General features: G+C 39.4%; 1 protein-coding gene across 1 annotated transcript; it reads left to right on the top strand.

The window, feature by feature from the left end:
• On the top strand, positions 1 to 27,943 carry LOC132380137 (heparan sulfate glucosamine 3-O-sulfotransferase 3B1-like). Its single transcript, XM_059948750.1, has 2 exons — positions 1 to 754; positions 25,229 to 27,943. The coding sequence occupies exons 1-2, from the start codon at positions 234 to 236 to the stop codon at positions 25,845 to 25,847; spliced, it is 1,140 nt and encodes a 379-aa protein (XP_059804733.1). The 5' UTR covers positions 1 to 233; the 3' UTR covers positions 25,848 to 27,943.

Below are 27,943 nucleotides of genomic sequence, written 5' to 3'. Positions count from 1 at the left end.
GAGGAAGAATCAGCTCGAAGTGAGCGGAGGATACAAGGGGACGGACGGACGGTCGATTATCTCATTACTCAGTGGTTGCTCTTCTAACGATGTGGTCACAGTTAACAGTGTGATGACGCCGATTGTGTCCAGTGCTCATACACCACTCTGGTAGATGATGGGAGTATATTTGTCCATTCCATTGCACTTTCTGTAGGAGTTGCTTGTTTAACAATGTGTGGGTCCCACACGGCATGGAATGTAGCCTGAGCTGGTATCATTCAGATCTCGCTTCCCCGGCCGCGCTGCGAAAGAAACTGTTGCTGCTTTTCACCATGCTACTTCTCTGGCTCTACATCCTCTACTCCTGTGCCGGTCTCTGCCTGTCCATGCCCAGCCTGGTCTACGACTACGAGACGGCGCGGCAAAAGCCAGACACGGTCCCCGGGGTCTCGGACCTGCTGCACCGAGCTCACCAAGCAGGTGAGGCCGCTCCCGGCTTCATGTCCGCTCCCAGAGACTTACTGCAGGACGACGTCGCGGCGGAGCAGACCGAGAGCCCGACGGCCTCCAGCGGACACTCACAGAAACCGCTTGATCTCAACCTGGGCAGCTTCGGGGCGAAGAAACTCCCGCAGGCGATCATCATCGGGGTGAAGAAGGGAGGCACCCGAGCTCTACTCGAATTTCTCCGGGTCCACCCCGACATCAGGGCCGTGGGAGCAGAGCCGCATTTCTTCGACCGACATTATGACAAGGGGATGGAGTGGTATAAGTAAGTGATAGTCACGGGGATCCTTGTGGGTGAGACCGAGCGTGGGATTATCACCGCTTCGGATCGGGAAGGGGAGTTTGAAGCCTCATCAGCCGATTGCCCGTCAAGTCGTGAGAGCCCGCGGGCGTTGGCGTACCACCAGCGCCCGTAATTTGGGCACTAGCAGTGAACCCTGCGAGGGCGGATGGCAATGCATCCTGCAAGGGTGGGTGGGGGGGGGGGGGGGGAGAATGCGGATTGAATCTCTTGTTAACGTGTTAATTCAACCTGAAACACTTCGACGGATGTTGGTGGTTGTGACTGACACACGAAGGCAGCCATCACCACCCGACGCATTTGTTACACAGTTCGAGCGATCACCTCCTTTGGAAATTCAAGCTCCATTTTTTTCCCCTCTGGTGATACTATCAGGCAGAGAGTTATAAACCTCAGCCCGAGTAACGCATATTCAACATCAATTTAATGGTAAATTCTACTTTTGATTGGGTGACGAGCGCACGTTTTAATGCATTCTACTTCTGGTTGTAATAAGCCTGGGTTTTAACGTTCACACACTCCCCAAAGGCGAGTTATGATGCATGCCGTTTTTACATCTACTCTCTCAGAAGTCTGTGCTCGCTAGTTGGGAAAGCGTCAAAGTAACCTCTGTCTTATTTAGCACAGCCTGTATTTGTAAGTGCTCATGTTTAAAATAAAGTGCGTTTGAGTGCATTGCACGCTCTTAACCGAATTTCACAAGTTTGAACGATATGCAGTTGTTAAAAGAGCTTGCGCAGTTTGGCAAGCGTTTTTATAAAATCACTATCGCTTGGCAGCCAAGAGACCCAAAAGAAACAAAATATAAAGTTGGTGGTGATAGTGTCACATGCGAAAAGGGGAATGGATTCTCGAGCTATGCTAGCTTGCTGAAAGAAATACTCAATTTATACTACTCTTGCAACCAAGGGGAGCGCTTTGGCAAATACGCTCTTACGCTGGAATTTGCTGCTGTTTAAAAATATAATCGAGTATATGAACGTCCACGCTATCTCATATAATTGAGAAAACTTCCATTAGATTTAGAAGACCTATTTGTATGATGAACTTCGAACAGATATTCAACCGATTAGTTCACAACACTCTCTAAATTTCTTCTCCTAATACTCACTCCGAAATGAGTGAGATTTAAGTTTTGTGTGTGTGGTGGGGGGTTGTTGAGAAAGAAAGACCATTAAAATAAATTATGGCGCAAGACTCATTAGGTTAAAACTGTAGGGAGCTGAGGGCAGTGCGCTTTTATTTTTATAGAGCTCCATAGTGGCCCAGGAATAGGGGATATTGTGTCAGTTCAAAAGGTGAAACCCAGCAGCCTCTTAGTTTAGATCCATCAAGTCAGGAAACGTCTCAATAACACAAGCTCTGGGAATAAATCGGGATGCAGGGAAACAAGAGATTTCCCTCTTTCTGGTGAAACCCGCTGTTTTCTCTGCCAGTTGAAGGTTCCCGTGAATGCATTCTGGAGAGCCTTCATTTCCATCCCTCAAAGGACATAAGATTCAAAAAGTTCCCATAACCAACTTGCTCTCCGAGATAGTCGGTCCCCCGCCAGTTGCAGGGAGATCAGAATGTTTGTGTAACTTGTGGCCGCTGTCTGATCTTAAACACATGTTCCAACACTTAATGACAACCGGCCGCTTCGCCTCACCTGAGAAGTCTGATCTCAGTCTAATTTGCCCATTTAAAACGCACCCATTCGTGTCCGTCCTAAGATATTTTTAGAAACCCAGCCTTCTTAGAAAATGAGACGCAACTGGAGTTAAAAAATCTAACCGGTAGAGCTAGTTTTGCCCCATTTGTTCAAATCACAACAATAGTCAAACACAAGGTTTTAGAGGTGTTTTTTTTTCTAGTGATCTGATGATTGACAACAATTACTGGATATTGCGTTGTCTTTTCTGAAGATTGTTGCTTTAATCCGCTTTCCGCGTCTTTAAACCCCGCGACTGTGTCGCCTGGCCGAATGCTGTATGTGTGTGTAAAAAAAAAAATAAATTGTATGAATCCTTTCAGGAGAAAATCCCCTTTTGGAACATTCCGTGTTTTATCGATTTTGTTTTACACATACGTGGTGGGGCCTGTTGGTGAAGGCGATGCGGGATGAACCGATTGTGAAGAAGAGTTACATTTTTTGCGTTAATCTCAACAAAGACACGGAGGGAGAGAGGGGAGTCCTTTCTGCAAAACTTTAAAACCACAACCACGGCTTCTTAGTCAAAATATTGAAGTGTTGACTTAATTCGATCTGATAGCGAAACGCTTGGTTCCATTTATTGTTTGTTCATTCTGGGATATTTGTTTCAACTGAGATAGAAAACAAGGTGTCACATCAGAGCTGTCGCGATCTCCCCAATCTGATGGGGAATGTGTTCTGATTTTTTTTTACACGCACAAATATAGCTATCCAATTGTCCTCTGTCTCCCAACGTGCCCAGCTAGCCTCGGGGAGAGGCTTTGATGTAAGTTTTGTATATGATAGGACACCACTCTGCTTGGAAGACGTAGGGTTGGAGAGAGTTTCCTGTTTAATGCCCCCCCCCCCCGCCGTTGAGAATAGTGCGCCAAATAATGTCAAACATTTCACTATCATTGTTTTCCCGTGAAGTGTATCCTACCAGAAAGTTATAATGAATAATATAATTCAGAAGTCGTTAAAATATGATTTGTTGATATTGAGATTTATTTAATTGGCCTGAAGACAAGGATTTTAAAAATGTAAGGGAAAACCTAATCATGAATGTAAATACTTATTTTGCCTTTAAAGTGTATAAAATCTAATCTGAATTCATAAAATTTCCAAACCAGATGCAAGTGGCATTAGAATAGGCAAGTGGAAGATGGAATCTTGTTCTGGGGATTATTCCAACTTCTAGTTTTCTTTCGAAAAGGTTGCAATATTACATTCTTTAGTGACTGTAAGTGTCTTTTTGGTCGTTACCTCGGAGTGGCACAAGGTATTTTTAAAGGAGTTTCCTTATTGTGATTAAATAAGTTAGAGCCGGACATTGAGTAGTGGGAGCTGCAGGGCACGTTGTCTGGGAATTCATTCCCGCTCCTTCTGGATTGTGAGCAGTGAAAGATAGAAGCAGTGAGTAAACGTGCAGAATTTCCTCACCGACCATTTACGTGGCGGAAACTCGGATTTCTGCACTTCTCTCAGTCTGCGTCGTGGTGTGTTGGTTTATTGACTTGGATTGAGTGCAGTGTAAATCAACATTAAACAACAACAACGACGAAAGGAAAAGAAAACAAACGTCCAAATGTTTGTATCCTTCCCTCGGATTAGCAGCACCTTTTGTCTGGAACTATCTGCTGTGAGAGAGCCCCGGATAAGTGCCTCGCATGTTGGGATGCTCTAAATTACCAATCATATCACCGGATTGAAAACTCCCAGCTTCACAAGAAAACTAGGAATCTCTTTAATTGAAAATTTTATTAAGTTTAATGAGGTTAGAAGTTATAAAGGGACATTTCTCATTTTAGGTTCTTTCTCCTGATAGAAAAAATTTAAGTCTCGATAACAAATGCAAAAATACCGAATGACATTGGAGTTAACAGACAATGCATTTTACTTCAGATTCTAATTATTTTTCTTCATTTTACCTAATGAATGTGTGCAAATGTTCCGATTAATTTTAAGACAATTTTCTTATTTGTACAGTTCAGTACATCCCAAAACAGAGGCATGTAGATCCTGCCATGTTTTCCCTTTCGCTGTTGAGGATCGAGTCTGTGCCCCAGGTTAAGGAAGAAAACCAAAAACAGTTCGGCACCAGTCGCCATATGGACTGACGGAGTGTTTGGAACCCGGGGCCGAGTTTTTTTTTTAAAGAGTTAGTTTCTGTTTACTGTCACAACATGGAACAGTTGTTTCCACCTACCCCAATTCCCCTCACTACCATCCTTTCCCTCCAAGACTTAGGACGGAGGATGCAAAAGAAATAAACAAGGAGTCCATCTGCCGGGGAATGGTCGACTGCTTTATATTTAGCTGGAAGATAATTGTAATCCGACCCAACAGTGAACGCCAGATAATTATAACGGGATCTGGGGGCTGCTAATCAGCAGTAGGTGATGGTTTAGCCCCGATCTCGTTTATCAACAGCAACGAATAACAACCTACAGAATCAGTGGGGAAACGTTTCTAAGTATTTCGATTTTGAAAGCATTGTTTCTTCTTTAATTAGATCTTGACTTAATAAGCAACTAAAATGCAGTTTAGCAAAATTACTTTAATCTAGGGATCTCGATGTTCATCAAAATCAGTATTTTAAAATGGGCGATTATTGTCCCCTGTTGCTCTGTTAACTTTCCGTTGCCATTCAGAAAAAAATTTCGACATTTTATCTTGGGTATTAATTGGATAGGAACGGAGGCAAATGAATTTCGTTGACATTTCTAAACAGAGTATTTTCTTCGAATTGGCAACTGGCTGTACATTTTCCATTTGTATTTCTGCTTTTTCTGAAAGGTTTGTTGGGGTAGTGAGGAAGAAGGTTGCGTGTTTAAGCCTTTTACAGTGGTAAAAATAGCCTGCGTTCAGACGGCGGGTGGCGGTGTTTTGTGAGCTGTCCGGACAGATGGCGGCTTCATTCCGTGCCGGTGCTGCCACCATCAGGCCGCCAAGGTTCTTCCACAATTCACAAGTATTTACCCCCCCCTCCCCTCCTCCCACTCCCCACTCGAAGAGGGAAAACTAAACTTCTCCATCCTGGAGGATCGAGTTTTTTCCGTCCCATGCGTAGAGCTCTTGAACCCCCCCCCCCCCCGTTACTTAAAATGCACGTAAATCGTATCCGTCCTGCCAAACTATAAAATCACGATGAAATTGATATTCCACCGTTAGATACCCGTCTTTCCAGAATTCTAAGGATCTGAACACCTGTGCCCAATAGCTATCCGAATTAGCACAAGATCTTTCCTTTTATAGAGATATCTGATGTGGCAGTATACGTTTGTTACGTGGGAAATGGAATAACCGATAGCTGTCATATACTCAATTGGCTGTATGGGGTCCTACCTGGAGGTAAAGAAACTTGCAAATCGATAAGATAGTTTAATCGCCATGGAATTTCCCATCCTTTTAAAAACTGGGTTCCGATCAGAATCGCAGTCCAGCTTCCCCTTGTCATGTTATCCGCTGTGAGGGAAAATCGTTCGGGCCATGCTGCAGTATCGCATTTCTTTGCCAACATGAAACTGACCCCTAGTGGGTAAGTTTCGGGAAATAACAAAGTAACGAGTTTTAGAAAAGTTGAATTATTTTCAAATAACTTCGGATCACTGCTTATACCCAGTAACTTCACCTGGTTTAAACTCAGTGGGAAAACACAACGGTTCCAGTCAGTGAAACTCGCTGGCGAAATATAACCCTTGCTGACATTCCCGTTACCATCAACAGCCAATCTCAAAGATTGATGAATAAGTAAAAACAGAGAGATATTTTGTTCCAGACAGGTGTTAGCTTCAGCTGAATTTTTTAGTGTGTCCAAACAGATCTCCATGGCAGGTAGAGATTGACAGAATTGATTTTTTTTTAGTGACATTTCAGAAGGCCCTGTGGAAATTACCCTCCACCACTCTGTCCACTTGGTGCCACCGTTTAATGAGGAGAACGGGAGAGCAGTGAATGCAGAGAGGAGGGTTGTAGGGCTGTATTTGGTAAGACATAGCTGCGGCTGTCAGTTAGCATATGGTGCACAGGAAGCATGAGGATATAATAGTGGTGGGGCGGGGGAGGCGGTGATTTGGGAGTCAGGAGTGGTGGGGACATGTTTAATTAGTAGGATCAGCTGCCATCACCCGATTGGAATCCAGTGGGTAAATATTCAGCTTGTGGGTTTACATGCATATTAATGCCATTCTTATTGCCGTTGAGCCACATACGGGTCCACCCCTGAGGGACGTGGCCTGCCGGTAATAGATGTATGTATGTGTATACACCAAGTCTTTCAATGAAGATATATGTACAACATACAATCAATTGTTCGAGAAAGGACACAACTTCTGTGTGGCTCCCGATCACCCGGCTTTTTTGTTACATCGAGAAAAAGAAAACCAACACATTTCAAGTTTCATTGTGTTCTTGTTTGCAGAATAAAATTAATCTCAGGGAGTTTGATTAATGATTTAATTTTACTGGGTCAGATTTGTGTGTATGGAATCAAATTAGGATTTGTGTCTGCTGTTAGAACATAACTTCGATTATATTTTAGTGTGAAAATATAATGAATCACCAGCATTTTAAGCAACTAGAAAGATTTGTTCAGTTACATTTCAGTTTCTCTTTCTGCCAGGAAACTGTGGGCTAATTTTGGAGGCATGGAAGCTCATTTTGTGGAATTTAATATCCTTATACTGAGATTTCAATAAGGATCTGCAGATATAATTACATTTGACTTTTAAACTAATGACCATTTTATAATGCCTCAAGCATTTTCATTCAGTTTGGTATATAACAAATGCTTTAGAGAAGCTCTCCATTGGAATAAAACTGTGAAGTAGCACACTTTTGCTTTATTCCCATCGTGGCATGTTTTGTGTGTTGCTAAAACATGCAGTGCAATTATATATTTAATACAACTTGTATTGGGATCACCAGTTATTAGTAAGGTCTCCTTAACTTTTGTCAAGGAAATTGTAGAAGGCATATACAAGAAAAAAAGTTTGCTAATAAGAAGTGAATGGATGACTTTCTCGTGGTGAGGAATCTGCATGTTAGACCTTTAGTTTGTCGACACAGGGTCTTTGGTATGTAAGTTCTTTGGCATAATACATTGATTTATTTATCCACTGTAGTTTTTCATTGATGTAATTTTTAATTGATCACAGTTTTAATATTCAATCCAGTACTTATCCTCAGATATTGCAAGTTTAGGGGAAAGCACCCACTGATGGCTAATGAGTAACCCCATGAGGTCCATCATGGGATGCAAAGTATTTTGAACAAAGTTGAAATGCGGTTTTAATTTGTATCTTAACATTTGAGTGATTGTATGGCCTCTGAGATTACTCACTAATAATAGCAAAAAGCCCAGATATTGCTGGTGTAATTAGTTGTATATAAAGTATCTGGTACCAGGGTGAGCCTGGTGTTTGCCTTACAGGAAATGAGGTCTTGAAGTTATTATTAATTAGTCTGCCTGAAACAATGTTCTTCTGAGGAGGAGAGTAACCAACAGGCCATGAACCAGTTTTTAAAAATACAGATAAGAGAAGGATAGACAGTTCAAGAATGTAAAATGGTTTTAATGAGACAAAATCATTAATGATGGTCAATTTACTATATACGAAAGGAAATATTAATAATAAAACCTACACCCCATTTTTTCACTCAGATAGCTTTGCATATTCATTTTCCCCCACTCCATTACAGACAGACATTACAACTAACTGCATATTGCCTGTATTTGTGTTTTTTTTGAATAGCACACAAAACTTGAATTTTATCAAAAATCAGACAGGTTTGCTTCAGGCAGCTGCAGTGTTTCACAGGAATAAATACAGACTCTCAAGGTTTTGATTATTGTTATGTAAATATAATGATAGAAACTGGACTTAATAGTTACTTCCCTGCAAATTTGCTTCATGTTGAGCTTGCAATATATTTAATAGCTTACAAGTGGAGTTTTCATAGCTACTTGCACTGTTGAATAATTGAGAACATATACTTTGGCATGTACTCTTGTAGTAGTCTAGAAGATTTCTTTCACTCAGCTACTTGATAATATTACAGTGGTAATATTTGTTTTATGGATTAAGTTAAATCTAAGAGATCAGCCAATTAATACCAGTTGCAATTGTATTTCACTTAAAATATAATCAGCGTATGAATATATTTATATTTTAAAGAGGAAGAGGTAAACCAATAGGCATAACAAGTAACAGGGTGTATTTTAAAACCTTCCAGATCAACTTCAACAGATATTAAAGTGAATGACAATCAACATTACCACTGACAGCTACTTGTTGATAGGAAAGAAACTAGTGTGTCTCTCAAGTAAACCAGAACAAAAATATTTGTGTCACAAACAAGAGAAAATCTGCTGATGCTTGAAATCAAAGTAATACACACAAAATGCTGGAGGAACTCAGCAGGCCAGGAGGCATCTATGGAAAAGAGTTAACAGTCGACGTTTTGGGCCGAGACCCTTTCTCAGGACTGCAATAGTTGTGTAACCAAAGATATGTTACTACACTATCTGTACGTCGATGAGTTAGTACTGTTACTTTTAATTTTAAGTCACTTTCTTGATTAACCCCTGATATAGTAACTACCCACACATTTGGAGTTCGTGCAGAATCAGTATGTCTATTACTCAGAATTGTACTTAATGCAGGTTTATGACTTCACAAAATGTTACCTTTGCCCTCATCTTTGTTTCGTAACATCACCAATGCCATGCAGTGAACACAAAGGTAACATTTTGTTTAAGATTGTGATCGGTCTTCCCTTGGTCTTGATATAGTTGTGTGTGTCAGCTTCTGTTGAATATTCCAGTGGTTCTTCTGGTGAAAATTACCTTCTGTGACACACAAATAACCTGGCAATTTACATTCCCAGTGAGATATCTAGAAAATACTTTTTAATAAGTATTTGACCCTTTTACTTTATGGAATTTTGTAGTAAAATGGTTGATCAATGGCTTTATTCTAAGCTTACTTCAACACAGTGATGACTGAGAAACCATCAGTAATTTTTACATATACACTATTGAAACTGTTCTTCAGATAAGATAGTGTTACTGTAATTTTTCAAGTTATGCTATTTGATTTATGCTTTAGTAGTTGAGAATCATAGGGATAATGGTAATTGGATTCTTTATTGGCAATCTGTTTTAGTCTGTGTCTTAAATCATCCATATATGCAACATTTTTAATCTTTTTAAAATCCAGATAACATCATGTGCATATTAACAAACTGAATCTAGACAAAACGGTAAAGGTTGGCATGTTGCTTGCAAGCTGGAAATGTGGATACTTGAGCATTGATTCATACAATTAAGTCGGAACTGAATTATATGACACGTTTTTATGTCGGCAGGCAAGGTTTACGTCATTAATAACTTTAAGTCAAAAAAAGATGAGGGATTGTTTTGAGTCAGAAAAATAATTGTATCTGCCTTTTCCTTGTTTATCTTGCTCAGTCTTTCATACACATCCAACTTTGGGTATTTTTTTAATGATTGATTTCTTTGACCCAGGCGTCCTCCTGGTCTGTCAGCCCTTGACCAACATTCCTCTCAGATTTTGTAATGACCAGGATCCTCAGAATTCTGGGAAAGGTCAGGCTAATATCCTGCAGTTTAAGGAACAGAGTAATTAAATATTTTATCAGTCCTGACGAAGGGTCTTGGCCCGAAATGTCAACAGTGCTTCTTCCTATAGATGCTGCCTGGCCTGCTGTGTTCCACCAGCATTTTGTGTGTGTTGCAAATATTTTATCTTACTGCCTGATGGCTAAATTTTCTACTCCAGTAGAGGTTACGGGCAGGTAGGTTTAATGGAGTCAGTGAGTCATAGCACAGAAATGAGCCTTGGACCCACTGTGTCCACAGCAACACGTATCTGTCTATACTAATCCCACTTAACAGCACTTTGTTCCATAAGCTTTGGCAATCTATTGATCAACTAGAATAGATGCTTTTTTAAACATTTGTAATAGAACCTGCCTCCACCAATTTCTCAAGTAGTGTACTCAAGTTGTAACCACTCTTTGGCTGGAAAAATTAAACTTCCCTCTAACCCTTCTACTCTTCATCTTAAGTTTTTAAAAATTTACCCTAACTACAGTATGTCTTTCCTAATTTTGGACTACTCTGTGTGGTTTCCTTCTCTGTTCCAATGAAAACAATGTTAAGCTACACTTACCTAAAAAGCACTACATCGTGCCAACCCCCACTACCTGTTCAGACTGTTTGTTGGAAGCGCACACATCTAGTTACAAAACAATTAATCCCTTAGTTTTGATTGAATGTCGCCGCTATAAATGTAAATTGAGAGTTCAATCAGAACAGAATCTTTTCAAAGCTTTCATGATGAGGTTAATTAGGTTCATTTGTAGAAAGTGAATTTGCACCTGGTTTCATCTGTTTTTGTTTTGTATATTATAATTATGTATAGAAGCTCTGTTACATATAAAATTTTCTGACTTCTGCATAGCTTTCTCTCAATGAAGTTTAACATTAATATTTGTAAAATTACCAATTTGAAATTGTTTGAATCTGAATGAGAAATGTGCCCTTTCGTCACTTTTTTTAAAAACTTGATTTCAGTGCAGCTCTGCAACGTGACGAAGTTTGTGCAAACTTGAGTGGTTTGCTCAGTGTACGTACCAAGTTAATACAGGCCTGAGAGCTGTGATCGCAAACCATAAAATGCACTTGTTTAAAGTTGTATGTAATTAGGCCACTGTGAGGCAAAGGACAATATATTCCTTTGGAACACGTTCAGCATGAAGAGCCCTTACCACTGAGCGATGAATTGTATAAATAAAACACCTTCCCCTGTACATTAAAAGATTACTTTCTCTCCTGCATTGTTTGTGATCATCATCCCGACCGTCTCTACCTATGCACCATAAAAAAACAGTGGGCAGCAGTAGAATCACATGGGAACCCCTTCCAGCCAATCCTGTTCCAACTCCTTAACTTGACACAATGCTCGGAGTGGCCTCCTCACAGCAGTGAAATTACTTCTGCTGCACAAGCTCCTTTCATCTTGTACTGAGAAGCAGTGGATTGCTTTCATTCTGAATTACAGAGGCTAATTGTAAGGGGGACATAGGGAGAGGGGAGGGCTAAGGCTACGGTGGTGGCCTGGCACCTGCTGGCCACCGCTGAATGGGACCACAACAGTTGGGAAAACATGGCTGAGCGAGATAGGAATCTCCTGCTGAAGACAGAAACAAAAGTGATTCAGTCTAACAGGAACTTCATGTCAAAGACTCATGTCGGAGTAAAGCCTTCAACACATGGTGTACCATGAATTATTGTTCATGATCATTCAAACAGCCCTCCTTGTCAAACCTCTTTCTGTGTATATTTCTTCCTCCTTATTAAGTTTGCTTTCCCCTATAGCTGAAGTCAGCTGTATCGAAGGAAGTCAGTTGCTCTGTAGGTCTCGGGCAAAGCAATAAAATTGTTCGTTTTTGGACTAAACAAAGGGAAGATTTTATGGTTTCTAAGATGGAACTTGTTTGAACAATATTTTTCACAAAACCATAGTGGGAGAGAAAGAAATGCCAAGGGGAAAAGAAGCAGTCAGCACCAAATTACTGCCATCAATTATTAACTCTTAATGTACCAGTGACTTGTTGTTCACCAAGAGGCTCAGTCCTGGCATATATAACTCTAAATTTACCTGAAAATGTCTGCATCGACTATAACGTCGTAAAGTTGTTGACACCTTGAGGGCTTCTTCCCATGAAGATCCTTTGTCGATAAGGTGACTCTGGGAAGATTGAAATTCTCCCTGTAAGATATTGCTGTTGAAGTTTAAACCACCAGCAAACCATGCAAATAATTAGTTCTCACTAAATTTGTAGCAGCAATAGTTCTCAAGCATGTAAAGGAATGTAAATGTATAGGTCATTTGCCCCCCCCCCCCCGGAATGCAGTGAAGAACATTGTAATCAGCTACAGATGGGAAAAAATAAATTCTGTCATTTTACTAATTTCGGTTGGTAGTATAATTATTTGTTTTATGACTTGTTTCCACATGTAATCATTACCGAGTACAAATTATTGTGGGTGGAAAAGAGTGCAGTCCTTTTTCCTATTCCTTCATGACTTATTACAGTATATCATGCGTGCACTTCAAAATAACTTCTAACAAGTGGCAGCAGTTGTGTGTTATGTAAATTGCAACATTCTGCTTTAAATGGTTGCTTCTCCATGGCGATGCCAACCAAGCAATGGAATGGTTGTAGAGAATAATCGTAGTTATTCTTGTTGAAACAGCAGAACCTGAATATAAAACCTCCCTCCCATTGCAACATTTGTCCAGTCTCACTGGAGTTTAAACCTCCTCACAATCTTTGCAATGTTTCTACCACTTTCTGAGCAGGAGATACAATAGCCGAGACGTTGCAGGGTGTAACTGAATCAGTCTACATATGTGGATGATTTTGCATGGGCCCAGTGATTCCCAAAACTCCAGTCTCATGTGGACATTCTAACGCCTTGGGTAACAAGCTTCCAGGAAGTGAAGTGAGAAAAAAAATGGAACAGCTGTTACATTCATATCAAAATGATTGGAACTACTATAAAAATCATTCTATCTGATGTCATCCTTAAAACCAACACATTGTTCATTACTGCTCATGAGTCAACGTTGACTAAATATTTATAGAGGTACAGGCAGGACTTTGAGCCATGCTACCCAGCAACCCCGATTGAACCTTAGCCTAACACAGGACAACATAAACCTACCAGCTGGTGCATCTTTGGACTGTGGGAGGAAACCCACGCAGTTTTGGAGAGAACATACATACTCCTTACAAACAGCTGGTACTGTAAAGCATTACTGTGCGCTGGTGCAGGGACTTTTACTTCCCAAGTAATGGAGTGTGTTCCCAACCATTCATTGTGGAGTTTCTTGAATTAAGGAGAATTGTCTATTTATTATAAGGAATTCTCAGTTTTAAACAAAATAGCTAAGAGATTTAAACGGGTCGAGACTGGTATGAAGTGGAAAGTGTTGATGACTCTCAGCAGGGAAGAAAGCAAAGGACGGATTACATCTCATTCTAGAGATGGTTTCCAGTGTGGTCCCTTTAAAGAAGGTTGGCCTGACTGCTGCAGACTTGGTGCATGTTCATGATTCAAAGGGAATGCTGTATTAAAATGGCATGGAAACGCATCAGTATATGCGAAGCACCTAATGCCTGTTTCGGTTAGATGCAAGTCAGGTACTTCAAATTAGTTGTGTTACTAACAAAAGAACTAAACAGGAAAGGTGCAATGCTCCCTCCCTATGTATGCTTTTGGTCATGTGCATTACACTAAATGACAAGTGGACTAATCCCCTCACCTTCATTACTGACGTAGGTCCTCAACCCCTTTTCCAGCAACCTGTTGTCAAAATAAAACAGGCTTAGCACAAGGAAGCCACAATTACTGAGACACGAGCTCCCTAAATAATTAATTCTGCAAAGCTGTACAATAATAATGTTACGATTTTGATCACACAACAAAGCAGGGAAGGGTATGGCTGGTGAGGATTGATTAAGACTGTGCAGGATTACGTTTCCAACAGCGTGGCACCCAATGTGTTTTTGGGCCTTAACTGGAAACAGTAACATGACACTCGTCACTCCCAACAGTTAGTCACAGTTAGCAAATAAGGATGGGAAATTAAAAAAGCTCCTTTCCAGGGCGCAGTATAGATTAGAGTCAAAATTGTACAATTCTGATTAATTGCTGAGCAATATAGGCTTTGACTAATCTGACCAGATCTAAAAGGAGCAGATATATGTATATGAGGAAGTACCTGCATGAACAACTATAAATGGTTCTTCTAAACTTTGTAATGTAAAACCAGTATTTGGTGCCAGAATGGTATCAAGTTCTGCTCTGATGAACAGAATTGTAGCTGATTATACTGGTGTGTTTCAATGTAAACTGCCAGCATGAGATTATGTCATATCTGACAGAATGTGCATTATGATTGTGTAGTCTATATCACCAGTGAGAAAGTGGCAATTTGCATTTTCTGCTGACTTACCCGGGATGCTGTTAAAAGTGATATAATATATAGCAGGAATAATTTTAAATGCCGAATTGTTCAAATTAGGTTTCAATTTCCAGTTTTCACTTCAGTTGACTATTTGACACTCACTGTACAACATTTGGTTCCATAAGGTTGTTATAGGCAAGGATGGTTGGGGGGTATAAGCACCCACTATCTCCTTAAATGTTCCCAATGGCACAGCTCTCACAGTGCCTTTGACAAGCAAGGCCGGCTCCTGGCCATCATGAGTGGCTTACTTACTAAGCCTGGTGGGAACTGTTTCTACTGACAGGAGAAGGGCAAAGGCATGTTACTGGCACCTTGAAACCAGTCACTACGGGCAGATGAGGCTTTTAAACAGTGGTTGTCAGCTCGTCCAGAATAAGGAAAATCTGATTTTCAACCTCTGCTTCATTACAATGATATCCACTCCTGGGGGAGGCTGCAGGAGTAAACTCTGAGGGGAAAAATCTGGAGTTGCATTCTCGACATTGAGTCCTACACACTGGCAACCCCTGTATTGGTCTCTGTTCCTTTGGATTCATCAGCTGTGTCGAGAGGCAGGGTCTTTTTTATTCATTCACTTACGGGATGTGGGGATTGCCAGCTAAGCCAACATCTATTGCCCATCCCTAGTTGCCCTTGAGGACTTCAATACAACATCTGTTGGAGAGCAAGTGGCATTATTGTCTCTGAAGTAATGATGTTGGTGATGATACTCATTTTAGAAAAATATCCAATTCAATCATTTTGGAAATAGGGTATCAGTAATGCATGAAAGTTTGCTAGATTATACAAAAGGACAAGTCAAACATAATGGATTGAAGTTGACTAAGTGATAGCCTTTTGGTTAAAATGCTTGGAATGTGCTATAAATTAATTCAAATTCATGCAGTTATGTGGTGTGTCTGTGTTCTATATAGCATGATAATTTACTTTGGGAAAACAACGTGGCTCCATGTGAAGCATATGACAGGCTTCCACGCTGCATTCAACTGCATGATGGGGAGTGACTAGGTGTGCTTTTTACCGATTTCAGTTTCAGCAAGTTTCAGTCTCGTTTGATCCTCAAAAGTGCAGCACGATCAACATATCACTGGTATACCTGCTGGAAGACTTGCATGGTGCCACGAATGTAACTTCTTATATAAAAAAATGTGTTAAGAGCTTTGCTCTGACAGAGGCCGCAACCTGCTGTCACTTTGATATGTCCCTGTTATTTTACCGTGATAAGATAGGTCAGTAACAGGTTACCACCACCTCTGGCAAACAGCCACAGATAAATAGATAAATCAGATCACCTTTGACAGTCAGTGCTAAGTGAGCGTTTCTATTTAATCCACAAACACAGTCTGTGGTTACAGTAATGAATGGCCTGGACTATATATTCTTCATTTCCTGGTTTTCTACCATGCATCCATGTTATTTGAATCTGTGAACATTCTTTTGGACTTTATCTTACATTTTTGTCAAGTTCATCACATTTTCCCCTTGTATAAGGAGATTTTTTAGGAGATTTACCAGGATGCTGCCTGGTTTAGAGAGTATGGATTATGATCAGAGATTAAGGGAGCTAGGGCTTTACTCTTTGGAGAGAAGGGGGATGAGAGGAGACACGATAGAGGTGTACAAGATATTAAGAGGAATAGACAGAGTGGACAGCCAGTACCTCTTCCCCAGGGCACCACTGCTCAGTACAAGAGGACATGGCTTTAAGGTAAGGGGAGGGAAGTTCAAGGGGGATATTAGAGGAAGGTTTTTCACTCAGAGTGGTTGGTGCATGGAATGCACTGCCTGAGTCAGTGGTGGAGGCAGATACACCAGTGAAGTTTAAGGGACTACTAGACAGGAATATGGAGGAATTTAAGGTGGGGGGGTTATATGGGAGGCAGGGTTTGAGGGTCAGCACAAATTTGTGGGCCGAAGGGCCTGTACTGTGCTGTACTATTCTATGTTCTATAACTCCTTGCCACCTTGCATGCTTCACTCAGGGTTGGATAATGAGAGGAGAAGCTTGTGTACACAATGGCTGCCTGTCAGAATGCTTTGCATAGCACAAGGTATGATCATCTAATACACATGAGATCCAAAGTAGCTACGTCTGCCTCCATTCTGTTTGGAAAGTTATGTAACTGCTGAACAGACCTGCGAACAACCATCTTGGGCATAGAAACATAGAAAACCTGTAGCACAATACAGGCCCTTTGGCTCACAAAGCTGTGTCGAACATGTCCTGACCTTAGCAATTACTAGGGTTACCTCTATTTTTCTAAGCTCTATGTACCTATCTAGGAGTCTCGTAAAAGACCCTATCGGATCTGCCTGCACCGGCAGCCCATTCCATGCACTCTCCACTCTGCGTTTTTTTTTTAAAAAAAACAACTAACCCCTAACATCTCCCCTGTACCTACTTCCAAGCACCTTAAAACTGCCCTCTCATGCTAGCTATTTCAGCTCTGGGGAAAAAGCTTCCAACCATGAGATCAATGCCTCTCATTATCTTGGACACCTCAATTAGGCCGCCTGATAGAGGCAAGGGTGGGAAAACACTGCTGTGACAATTAGCTTACCAACATCTCAACAGACTCAAGTCATTACCACAAAACTTTGCAAGGCTTATCACTATAGGAAAGTGAACTCCATTATGAGTCATCAATTGTTGACTGTAATCAAGTTCTCTTAAAAACCCTTGGAAACTTTCAATTAATCTTGTGAACCAGAGAAAATGGCCTCCTATTAATGTTATTTGTTTGTGTCATTAAACAATCAAGCTCTTTTTGAAAACAATCTTCAGTAAACACTAAACATGAGAAAGTCTGCTGATGCTGGAAATCCAAAGCAACCCACACAAAATGCTGGAGGAACTCAGCAGGTCAGGCAGCAACTATGTAAAGGAGCAAACGGTCTTCATTTCGGGCCAAGACCCTTCATCAGGGTTGAGAAGGAAGGGGGAAGACACCAGAATAAAAAGAGGGGAAGGAGGACATGCTAGAAGATGATGGGTGAAGCCAGGTAGTTGGGAAAGGTCAAGGGCTGGAGAAGAAGGAATATGATGGGGGAGGAAAGTGAAACATAGGAGGAAGGGAAGGAGGAGGGGACCCAGGGGAAGGTGATAGGCAGGTGAGGAAAAAGTTTAAAAAGTCAGAGTGGGGAATAGGGGGGTGGATTTTTACTAGAAGGAGAAATCAATGTCAATTCCATCCCGTTAGAGATGTTGCTGCTCCACACTGAGTTTAGCCACATCTTGGCACGAGAGGAGGCTATGGACCAACATGTTGGAACAGAAATGTGAATTGGAATTAAAGTGCTTGGCCTCTTGAAAATTCCGCATGTGGTGGGCAGAGTAATACTTTCTAGTTTCTACTATTTCCTCAAGCACTTTCCAAAAATATCAGTATATTATTCACTTAGCAGAGAGGAATCATTATTGGATCTTCTAAAATTGAGATACAATTTACATTATCCTTGTGCAGAAGTGTGGAAATCCCAGCAAAATGTGCTGTATCTTATTAGTGAAATGTAGGACAACAGAATTGATTGCTTTGTGGCCAAGATGGGTTGGGGGGGGGGGGGGAAGGTAGTGTTAATTTTTTTTTAACCAGTGTATCTGTGGAATTCATTGCAACAGATGCTCGTGGAGGCCAAGACCTAGGGTATATTTAAAGCCGAAGTTGATAGGTTCTTGATTAGTAAGAGCATCAGTGGTGACAGGGAGAAACAGGAGAATGGGCTTAAGAGAGGTCATAAATCAGCCATAATGGACTTGTGGAGAAGACTCAATGGGCTGAATGGCCTAATTATGTTCCAATAGTTTATGGTCTTGTATGCTGTTCACTGGATGAATTAGAATGGGAAGTTCAGAATATGATTATATTCATGTTTGTAGACTTCCTAGAAAGAAAGCAACTGTGTTAACAACATTTTTGCTTTGACTTGCTGCATGTTTTGTTACTACTTTGATCATTAAAATGAAAAAAGAAGCAGTTATTCCATGCAGGTGATATTGCTGTATCACTGCAGAAGTAACACTGTTCACACTAGTTTAATCATTGGTCCATGATTACCATGTTAGTATTGATTAATTTTTAGTGATTTGGTGCAAATTAATCCATTGATTTGAATCCTGCTCAGTTTTAACCTCTAGACTGGAGTATTGCAGTTTTAAAAAATGTTTTTGAAATTTACAGGTCTAGCAAACTAGCCAAAACTTTGCATTCTGCACATTAAAGCTATGTGCAGAGAAAGCTCTCGTCTTTTAGTCAGCCTCTATCACTGAAATGAATGTTTGTTTGAGGTGGATGTTGATAACTCCCTTTTGATGTTCAGTTGATTTAGACACATCTTCAAAGCATTGGTGTATCTTTTTAAAATTCTGAATGGAGCATGACACTTATTAAGCATAGGATGAGGCCCTTTAACCTAACAATTGTTGACAGAACCAGTTATACCGTTCCAGGATAAAGGAGAGTAGTGAGGTCTGCAGTTTGCTTCCTGTGCTGGGTCTTTCAGCTTTGTCTACCAGAGCAGAAAAGTAAATGAAGAAACAAAAGAGTTGAAAGCAGAACTGAAGTAATGTGAAAGAATATCTATTTGCCAACGAAACCTTTGAATGCCGGTAAATCATATTGATGTAGTTCCCCTTTATATCTTGAGGGCAATCAGACTTCTTAGCCTTTCGTTGCCTTCAAACCATTGAATCACAAACAATCAAAATTACTGACTGTCCACTTTCTTCTCATATGTTACACTATTTTTAACGTGTAGTTATTGGTGTTCACTTCAGTTCTTTCAGAATACCAAATCCATATGGCTGTAATGTTTAAAAATAATCCAATGTGGATTTACGGCAGGATAAAATCTTTTAAAATTAGCACATTGGTGGCCATTTGAGAACATGGATCTATACTTTTAAAGGTAACAGCATAAAATGACTTAGCCCTTCTCTGATGCTGTACTGAGCGTTCCACAAATCTATTTTGTGGTTGATTATTGACTCATTGAGGAGCAATGTACAATGTGTGCTCATTTTTTTGAATGTTCAGTACTTGGCAATATTATACTAAAGCAATATGAATATGGGGCATTAAAACATGCTGCAAAAGGCATGTGAATAAATATTCCTGTGTTTTTCTGTCTTTGTCAGCGCTGTAGTCAATGCTTTTTTGCTATTCAGATAGTTAAAATACCAATATCATGTATTAATGTCAAACCTCCTTCAAGAAACCCTAAATTATTGTTACTAATTCTGTATTCAAGCTGATACTTAATATGTCAGTTATTGAAATGATGGGCTTTATGTACTGTCACAAAATCTTTGAAGTATTACAGTGTATGGTTAGGTATGATTAAAATTTAAGTTGGGTGACTTTGTACCTGAATTATATTTATAAGTTTATGCAAAAGTGGAATACTTTTGCATCAGTTAAGATTGCTTATCACAGCCTGTTAACAAATGCTGAGGATTTATTCTATGATATGTTAGAGATCAGAGAATTAGGTGGTGTATTTGGGCAAGGCCCTTTAAATAATCTTGTTCAGACAAGTCTTTAACATTAAAATTCTGCCTCAGATGTTCAAAAGCGCCTAATGTAAAATATAAACACAGTGAACTTGCAGGGTGACTGCGAAGCATTAATGTCTTTAGTAAATCTCTTCTAATGCCTAAATCTGAATCTCAAACAGCTCATCAGAGTATTTGAGTTTGGGAAAGATTAATGGATAGTCTTTTATGGGATAATGCCATGACCTGAGATAATCAGTAAATAAACAGAATAAGATTATTTATAGTATTTGAGTATTAAGTACTTTTCAGAGTTTATAGCGAAAATATTTAGAACCTCTAATTCAAAGCACCATTTTCAGTCACTTTTGCTGAGAAGTTAGATTGTGCATTTTTAAAAACACAAAATGCTGACAGAACTCAGCAGGCCAGACAGCATTTTGTGTTTTTATTTATTTCCAGCATCTGCAGATTCACTCGTGTGCCTTGTGCATTTTTTTATTTCAGTGCCTTGTAATTGAAAATAAAATTTAGATGGCGTGACAAGTGGCTTTGATAACGATGCAAGCACTTCCTAGTCACCTCAACACTCAGGAAATTCAAAGGGGCTTTTGCCAGAATTAGTCAGATTTGTATGTCTGACACATATTAAATCCCATTGTTCCCCACACAATGTTCCTTTTGGAGAATTAATCAGCAGCATCTCACTGTTGATTGTTCCCTGGATATCTAGAGCATCAGCGAACTGAGTTGCCATGAAGATCATTCTAAGCTTACTGCCTTCTTTTGGTACTACTGCTTCCACTACCAGTCTCCCTCTGACTGCCCAGCATAGCCCATGATTGAACCTGGCCTGAAATCACTTTGATGTGATGATCCAGATCTCCAACAGCGTACTGCTTGGAGTGTGGGAGAATGAGTGGTGATCGTGGTGAAACGTGTAAAGGGACAGGTTAGAGCAGATGGCGGAATGTTTTCACTAGTGAAGGAATCTCGAATGAGGGGATTTTCAAGGTAGTGGGTTGGCTGTTTGAAACCTTGGTATGAAGAAATTTCTTCATGAAAAGTGCATTGATTCTCTGTCCCAGAGAGCTGTGGAGGGTAGCTCTTTAGAAGTGTTTAATGTGGAGATAGATGTGCTCTAGATCGGGGGATGGGGGAGGGGGGGACTGTGGACTTTGATTATCTGGTACATGAAAGGAGCTGAGACCTGGGATAGATCATCCTTGATTATATTCAAGTGTCCAGTGACTTGTTCCTGTTCTTATTTCCTTGTGTACTTGGTTGTGGTTACTGATCAACATGAGACACTAATTGAGGTTCCATCCACTTGCCGACCCCCACCACTCCAGTCTCTGAGTGATTTCTGGATGCCACAGTTCCCATTGAACTTCTCTAGAAGAGGTACAATTTCCATTTAGCTGTGACTGAAAACTTGGCCCTCAACAGCTACAGAAGTTTGGAGCATTGGACTGATGATCAAAATGGTTGTCAACACACTGCACTATGACTATTTAGTACTCCTGCACCACCCTAGGACTGTTTCTCATTCTTCCTCCTTACTTTCATTGGCATGCATCATTAAAATACGGCATGAAATCTTCTGGTCCCCATCCCTATGCTTGCCATCAGATACCATTGATAATCACAATTTATTAAACAAAACTTAAAGCAATTTTCTACAGCATTTTCTCTAGTAATTTAAACTGTGCACAATATCTGCTATCATTTAGATAGAAGTACTGAATTAAGTGGACCGTATTTCAAAGCTTTTCTTATTTTTATCTGCGGCTCATTGAAATAATAACTACAGAATATTCCATTAACTGATTTGCTTTTTACATACGTTGTATTATCTTTTTTTAAGGGTGTATTAGAGTTCTCTTCTGTTAAGAATTGTATTTGAAAAGCAGATTATCTGACCATGATCACCTTGCCGTATCTGAGAGCCTAATGCATGTTGACTGTTCTAATTCCTGTGAATGACTGCACTTCAAATGTATTTCATTAACTTAAGTGTTTTGGGAAATTTGTATGTAATGAAAAGATCTATATAAAAGTGAGTTTCCTTAAATATACCAAAAGATCTGAGGACATAAAATATGATTGACGGCTGGAGAGAGCACACAACTCCCACCACATCTTTCTACCTTTGTTGCTCGGAGTAAAACAATTAGTGAAGCTCATCAGTTTCTTTTAACATTTACTTTAACGTAGATGTTTCTTTATGCTGAGGAAGGCAATAAGTTTCTACCCACAACACACATGTGGAAGGTTTGCCAGATTCCCATTATGGCAGAGAATTTGTTACAGTTGAATATAAAAAATGCGGTCATTCACAAATCTTTTATCCTTCTGTGCATAATAGAGAATGCTTCTCTGAGAAACAGTAACAGATTAGCATAGATTCACTCTGTGCAACAAAAACTCCAGTAAAGGGATTTGGATTATGAAATGGCCAACTTCTATTGATACTTTGTGACCATCGCATTTCCTTTCTCTGGTATGCAGGGAGCCTGGGTTTGTTGCTCATTTTGTGTTGTACCTTGAGCTTTGCATTCAATTTCTCCAGAACTTTGGGTCTTAGTATGGAAAGGTTCCAAGTACAGTGATTAATACACAAAGTAGGTCAATCTGTCCTTGGGCTAAGGCAGGTCTTTTACAAGTATTAGCAAAAAAGCTGCTGCCTCTTTCCAAAGGAATCTTCTTTAAGTTTGGGCTGGAATTATATCATCCAATGTGTCATTCTCATTTGTTTCCCTTGTTCATGGGATTGAGCTGAGCATTGCTGGCTAGGCCAGATATCAATCTAACGCTAAGTGACCTTGACACTAATGGTTGTCATTGTATTTCACTTCCAGTATTGACTTGGTGGAAGTAGAATTTAAGGAATAAAATAATATAATATGCAGTTTCAAATCTAGACACTTAAACTGAATCTCAACTTTAAACCCTTGCTTTACATAGTATAACTTTCCATGTTTTGTTTATTGAATAAATTTTTGTTTATTCTACAATTATCCAATAACATGCTATTCTGTTAGAATCAAAATAACTTGGTAGCTGGACAGTATGTGTGTGAAATTTCGGTAAAGACAATATTCAGAGAATATATTTCTAATAGAGGATACCCCCCCCCCCCCCCACTATCCAAAGGTGGAGCATTCCTATGAAACCGTTAGTAAGCCGAAATGTTGTAAAGAGAAGAAGCAATTACCATTAATTGATATGGGAAAATTTTTTGAGCATTTCCAGACCCACAAAATAACCTACCAAATCATACCAAGTAGCACATAAAACCTAAAATAACACTAACATATAGTAAACGCAGGAATTATATGATAAAGACACAGCTATAGAAAGTAGAAATATTATAGGTACGGTGTAGTTTCACTTACCAAAATCGGGAAGACAGCGAGCCAAGATCGATTTGGAGAATAAAAAATCAGCATGTACCTGCATGCGCACGTACACGCCTACGCACATCCACGCATATGCACGTACACGCATGCGCACACAACTGCCCGCACAAGGTTTTACGGTCATGGTAGTCTTTCTCGGGGTAAACACACGTATAAAGTGGGCGTTTTTTTTCGTAAAAGCAAAAATCCTCTTTGGTTAGCGAAAACAGGTACTAATGTAGGTCTTTCGTAACAGCGAGCCGTCGTAAAATGAACGTTTGGAAAAACGGGCCACCTGTAGTGACTAGGACCCTTTCTGAAAGTCCATTGTTGAAAGGTATACCAGGGAATTTGAATGTTTTATATTGTGTGGGGAAAGGATCTATTGCAAGAAGAATAGACAGAACAATTTTGGTTTGGATTTTATTTTGTTGAACTGCCATGGTATGTATGAATTTTTATAACCAGGTGGCATTAGCAAATATTCATTTGAGTAAGTCAGTTTCAGTACCAAGAGCTTGAAATTGGCTAAAGAAGCGTCAGGTGTAGATTTTTTTAACATTGGATTTATCAAATAGTATGAGTGATTTCTGGTTTGGAGATGTTGTACATAACACCACCATTGTTATAAAATCCCCCATCTCCCTGTTCCGTCTCCAACTGAAACGGGTACTTGTTCAGTAATTTCAGTTCTTCAAGTTATTTTTGTTCCATTTGTGGGGGAAAAAATCAGCACATACAACCTCTGGGTCTTAAAAAATGTCTATTTACAGACTACACTGGACAACAAATTTTTTTGAAGGAGTTGCTTCCTCAAATTGTTTTGTTTATGATAGACCACTTGAATACAAATATAATTTCAGACTGCTTGTATCATGCAGGAATTTGGAGAAAGAAGAAATTGACTTTTATTGAATAGAATACATTCAATTGCATAACAGTCCTTTGCAATAGTTCAACAGAGCTAACTAAATTTTGTTGATAATTTTCATTTGTGCTCAGTGTCTGAGGCTTCTCACTTGGGTGTCCAACAATAATCAGCCAGCATTGATGGATTCCAGTTGCCCTGATACAATTTCTCCTTGACTGCAATGTCCTGGTAAACCCATTCACCATGCTCGTCACTTGACAGTGCCAAGATTTGCAGGGAAGAAGTCTAAATGGGAATGCAGAAAATGAGTCTTTACTGACATGTTGCACTTCATAGTTTTGTATGCTTGAAGCATGTAGTTTGGTGTTCTGTGGTTATCAAGAAAAGTTTCAACAACATCTTTGAACGCCTTCCATGCAATTTTCTGTAGTTCCACCCAAAATTCGTAGAATTAACTGTCATTGATGACGTGTTTGCTTAGTGGACAAACAAACATGTCTTCCTTAATCTTGGTATCAGTTATTCTGAGAAACATCTGTCTCAAATATCAAAATTCTTCAGGGAAAGTAATAGCCTTCCTGAAACCTGTCCTGCTGTTCAGCATCTGCCCTGCCTAGGCATGCCTGGACAAGATGGAAAACTTTTCAGTTACATTGTGAGTAACATTTTAATTGACTTGAGTTATGAATTGAAATAACAAATAAAGCATAATAGGGAAATTTCATGGCTATTTTCATGATCAGCCGCCCAAAATCCACGAGATACACCCAAAAGTATTCAAGAAGCAAAATCTTTGTTGTCCTGTGCTATCTTGTCCAGCATTATGTAGATTCTGTGTGATTACATTCCTTATTTTTGTGATATTTAACAACAATGTACTTTTCATCTGATTTCCTCAAACCATTCACTAATATACAGTACATGTTTTTTTTTAGGGACCTGATGCCTAAGACGTTGGACGGTCAAATCACCATGGAAAAAACTCCCAGTTATTTTGTCACTAAGGAAGCAGCTGCTCGGATCTATGCAATGTCCAAGGATGCCAAACTAATAGTAGTGGTTCGGGACCCTGTCACTCGGGCCATCTCTGACTACACACAAACTCTCTCCAAAAAGCCCGACATCCCCAGTTTTGAGAGCTTGACTTTCAAAAATAGGACTACAGGCCTAATCGACACTTCATGGAGCGCTATACAAATTGGTATCTATGCCAAGCACCTGGAGAATTGGCTGCAGTACTTCCCAATGCGTCAGATTCTGTTTGTGAGTGGAGAGAGGCTGATCAGTGATCCAGCGGGAGAACTAAGTAGGGTGCAAGACTTTCTAGGTCTGAAGAGAATCATCACAGACAAACATTTCTACTTTAACCAGACCAAGGGCTTTCCTTGCTTGAAGAAACCAGAGGGAAGCAGCAAACCCCATTGTCTGGGCAAAACGAAAGGCAGAACCCATCCCAACATTGACCCAGAAGTGGTTCAGAGACTCAGAGACTTCTACAGGCCTTTTAACATGAAATTTTACCAAATGACAGGACAAAACTTTGGCTGGGACTAAGGTCAATTTAACTTTGTAATGACTATAGAGACATGTGAATTTATTGCTATATATTATATATATATGTGTAACTTGTACAGAAATCTATTTTATAATAATTTATTTTTAATTCTTAAGCAATTAATTCACTAAGCTGCCTAACCACATTGTACACTGTATATAGATCAGCCCATATCTTCTAACATTCCACAATTTTATTTGCATTACTCATTGATGGTGCTGTCTTTCATTGATTAAGTTTTAATATCGAAAAGCACATTTTATTTTGTTACGGGTATTCAGAGTTCATAAGATCTAACAGTTGGATATTTAGTTCCTTGCTGATAAAGCAGCAGGCTCCTGCAGTAGAATATCATCACAAATGCAATGAGTTGTCAGTTTATATACCTTGAATAGAAAATGCACATGGCAGACAAAAAAAATCTTCTTTGCCTGTCAACAGCAAGAGGGAAAATAAAAATTAATTCACTGCCATAGCTTGCTTAAATCACTAGTTGCAACAATGGGTAATGAATAGATAATCAGTGTCTTGCTGCTTCAAATCATTTAGTTCTTCTTCTGTTTCTACGCTTACAGATTTCATGTTTCTTTACTATCTTTATGGCATGAATTGCTGTCAGACCAGCAGTAACCAAGTCTGTCATTCTGACCAGTTTGAATAAATGGAAATCCTCAAATAGATTGACAGATAAATTGGAATTCCAATTCCTCCCCAACCAAAATAAGGGTCAACTTTGAAAGATCTCCATTTACATGCGTTACTATGTTTTTACATTAATATAATTAAAATCTATCAATTGGTTTATGATCTGCAGGTTGAATTTTTTTTCCTCGCTCTTTTAATCCTCATACTATATCTCTGTTGCAAGAAGGTAGTGATTATTTAACAGTGGCAGCAGTAAGATAACTATTCCTTGATGTCCACCATCCTTGTTGCCAGTTCAGGTCTTACCAGTGCTCCTGGTAACTCTGAGATGTACTGGTTATATCACTGACCAAGTTTCTTCTCAATGGTAGACGTTGAGTAAATATTGTAAACTATGAAGAAGAAGTGATGCTTCTATTTTAAGATGTACAATGCCCAATTGTTTCCTGAAGCAGTTTGCTCAAAGCTAAGTATTGATTTCTGTATGGAGGTATCATGTGCAGGTGATTGGTTTGGCAACAGGTCATAGGGAAGGTCTACTTTGAATCAAGTTTTGCTTGTGCTTTTCAGAAGAGGAAAGTTGAAACTAAAGGGGAAGGCTTGCACTGAAACATTATTTCTATCACTTGGTTGCAGTTTCTTTAAAAACTTCGCTGGGTCCTATGGTTTTGAGGTCTGCAGCAGGCCCATAATAATGAAATCAAAAAGAAACTTACTCAAACCTCCTCCTCTGTTTCATGGACAGAATGCTCCTGTTTCATTTGCTTATTAGGAAAAATATGACCGTCTTACCAGATATCTGTTATTTAATCTTCATCCATGCTGATCTATTAAGGTTAGCTAGAAAATTTGCTAATGAACAAAACACTCTTTTTCCTGTCTCTTTAATTTGGATTTTTGTTAAGTTTTTCATTTTGTATGTTAACTGATTTTAACTCATAGGTTCAGGTCTTTTTGTTTGAAGTCATCTTGCTTTTAAGGTTAGAAAATCTTTTTTTTTAAGAATGCCATCATTCAGTGATAAGAGCTGTTAAAATGGAAGCTATCTATGTCATGTTGATTTCACTGAGGCTGCAACAAAATGTTTTACATACCCACTTTTCTGTGAAATGAATGACACATTTGCATAGTTCAGCCCAGAGCATAAGATCAGTGTATCAAATCCATTGTCTTCCGAAAGGTAAAGTTGTACCTTGACATGGTGGGTAGCTATCAGTTTGTAATAATATGTGGCTGAGTTTTATTCAGCTTGCATTCAAAAGTACGTATATTAGCAAATTTCTTCCGATAATATTGTACTTTAGAATAGTTAAAGTGTAAAAAAAATGTAAATCAAGTATTTTGTGGTATGTACAACAGAAAATTAATTTTACACAGAAAAATGTTTCTTTCTAGGAATTTGGAAAAAAAAGCAATCTGTTTCTTGTTATTAAGAAACAAATAAAATATA

The sequence above is a fragment of the Hypanus sabinus genome, chromosome 23 (assembly GCF_030144855.1).
Source record: "Hypanus sabinus isolate sHypSab1 chromosome 23, sHypSab1.hap1, whole genome shotgun sequence".
In the NCBI taxonomy this organism is placed as follows: domain Eukaryota; kingdom Metazoa; phylum Chordata; class Chondrichthyes; order Myliobatiformes; family Dasyatidae; genus Hypanus; species Hypanus sabinus.
This window is presented reverse-complemented; position numbering and strand designations above follow the sequence as displayed.

Coding starts and splice junctions, on each gene's coding strand:
- LOC132380137 (XM_059948750.1), top strand. CDS start 234: ATGGAATGTAGCCTGAGCTGGTATCATTCAGATCTCGCTTCCCCGGCC. Junction 755..25,228: donor AAGGGGATGGAGTGGTATAA/GTAAGTGATAGT, acceptor GTTTTTTTTTAG/GGACCTGATGCCTAAGACGT.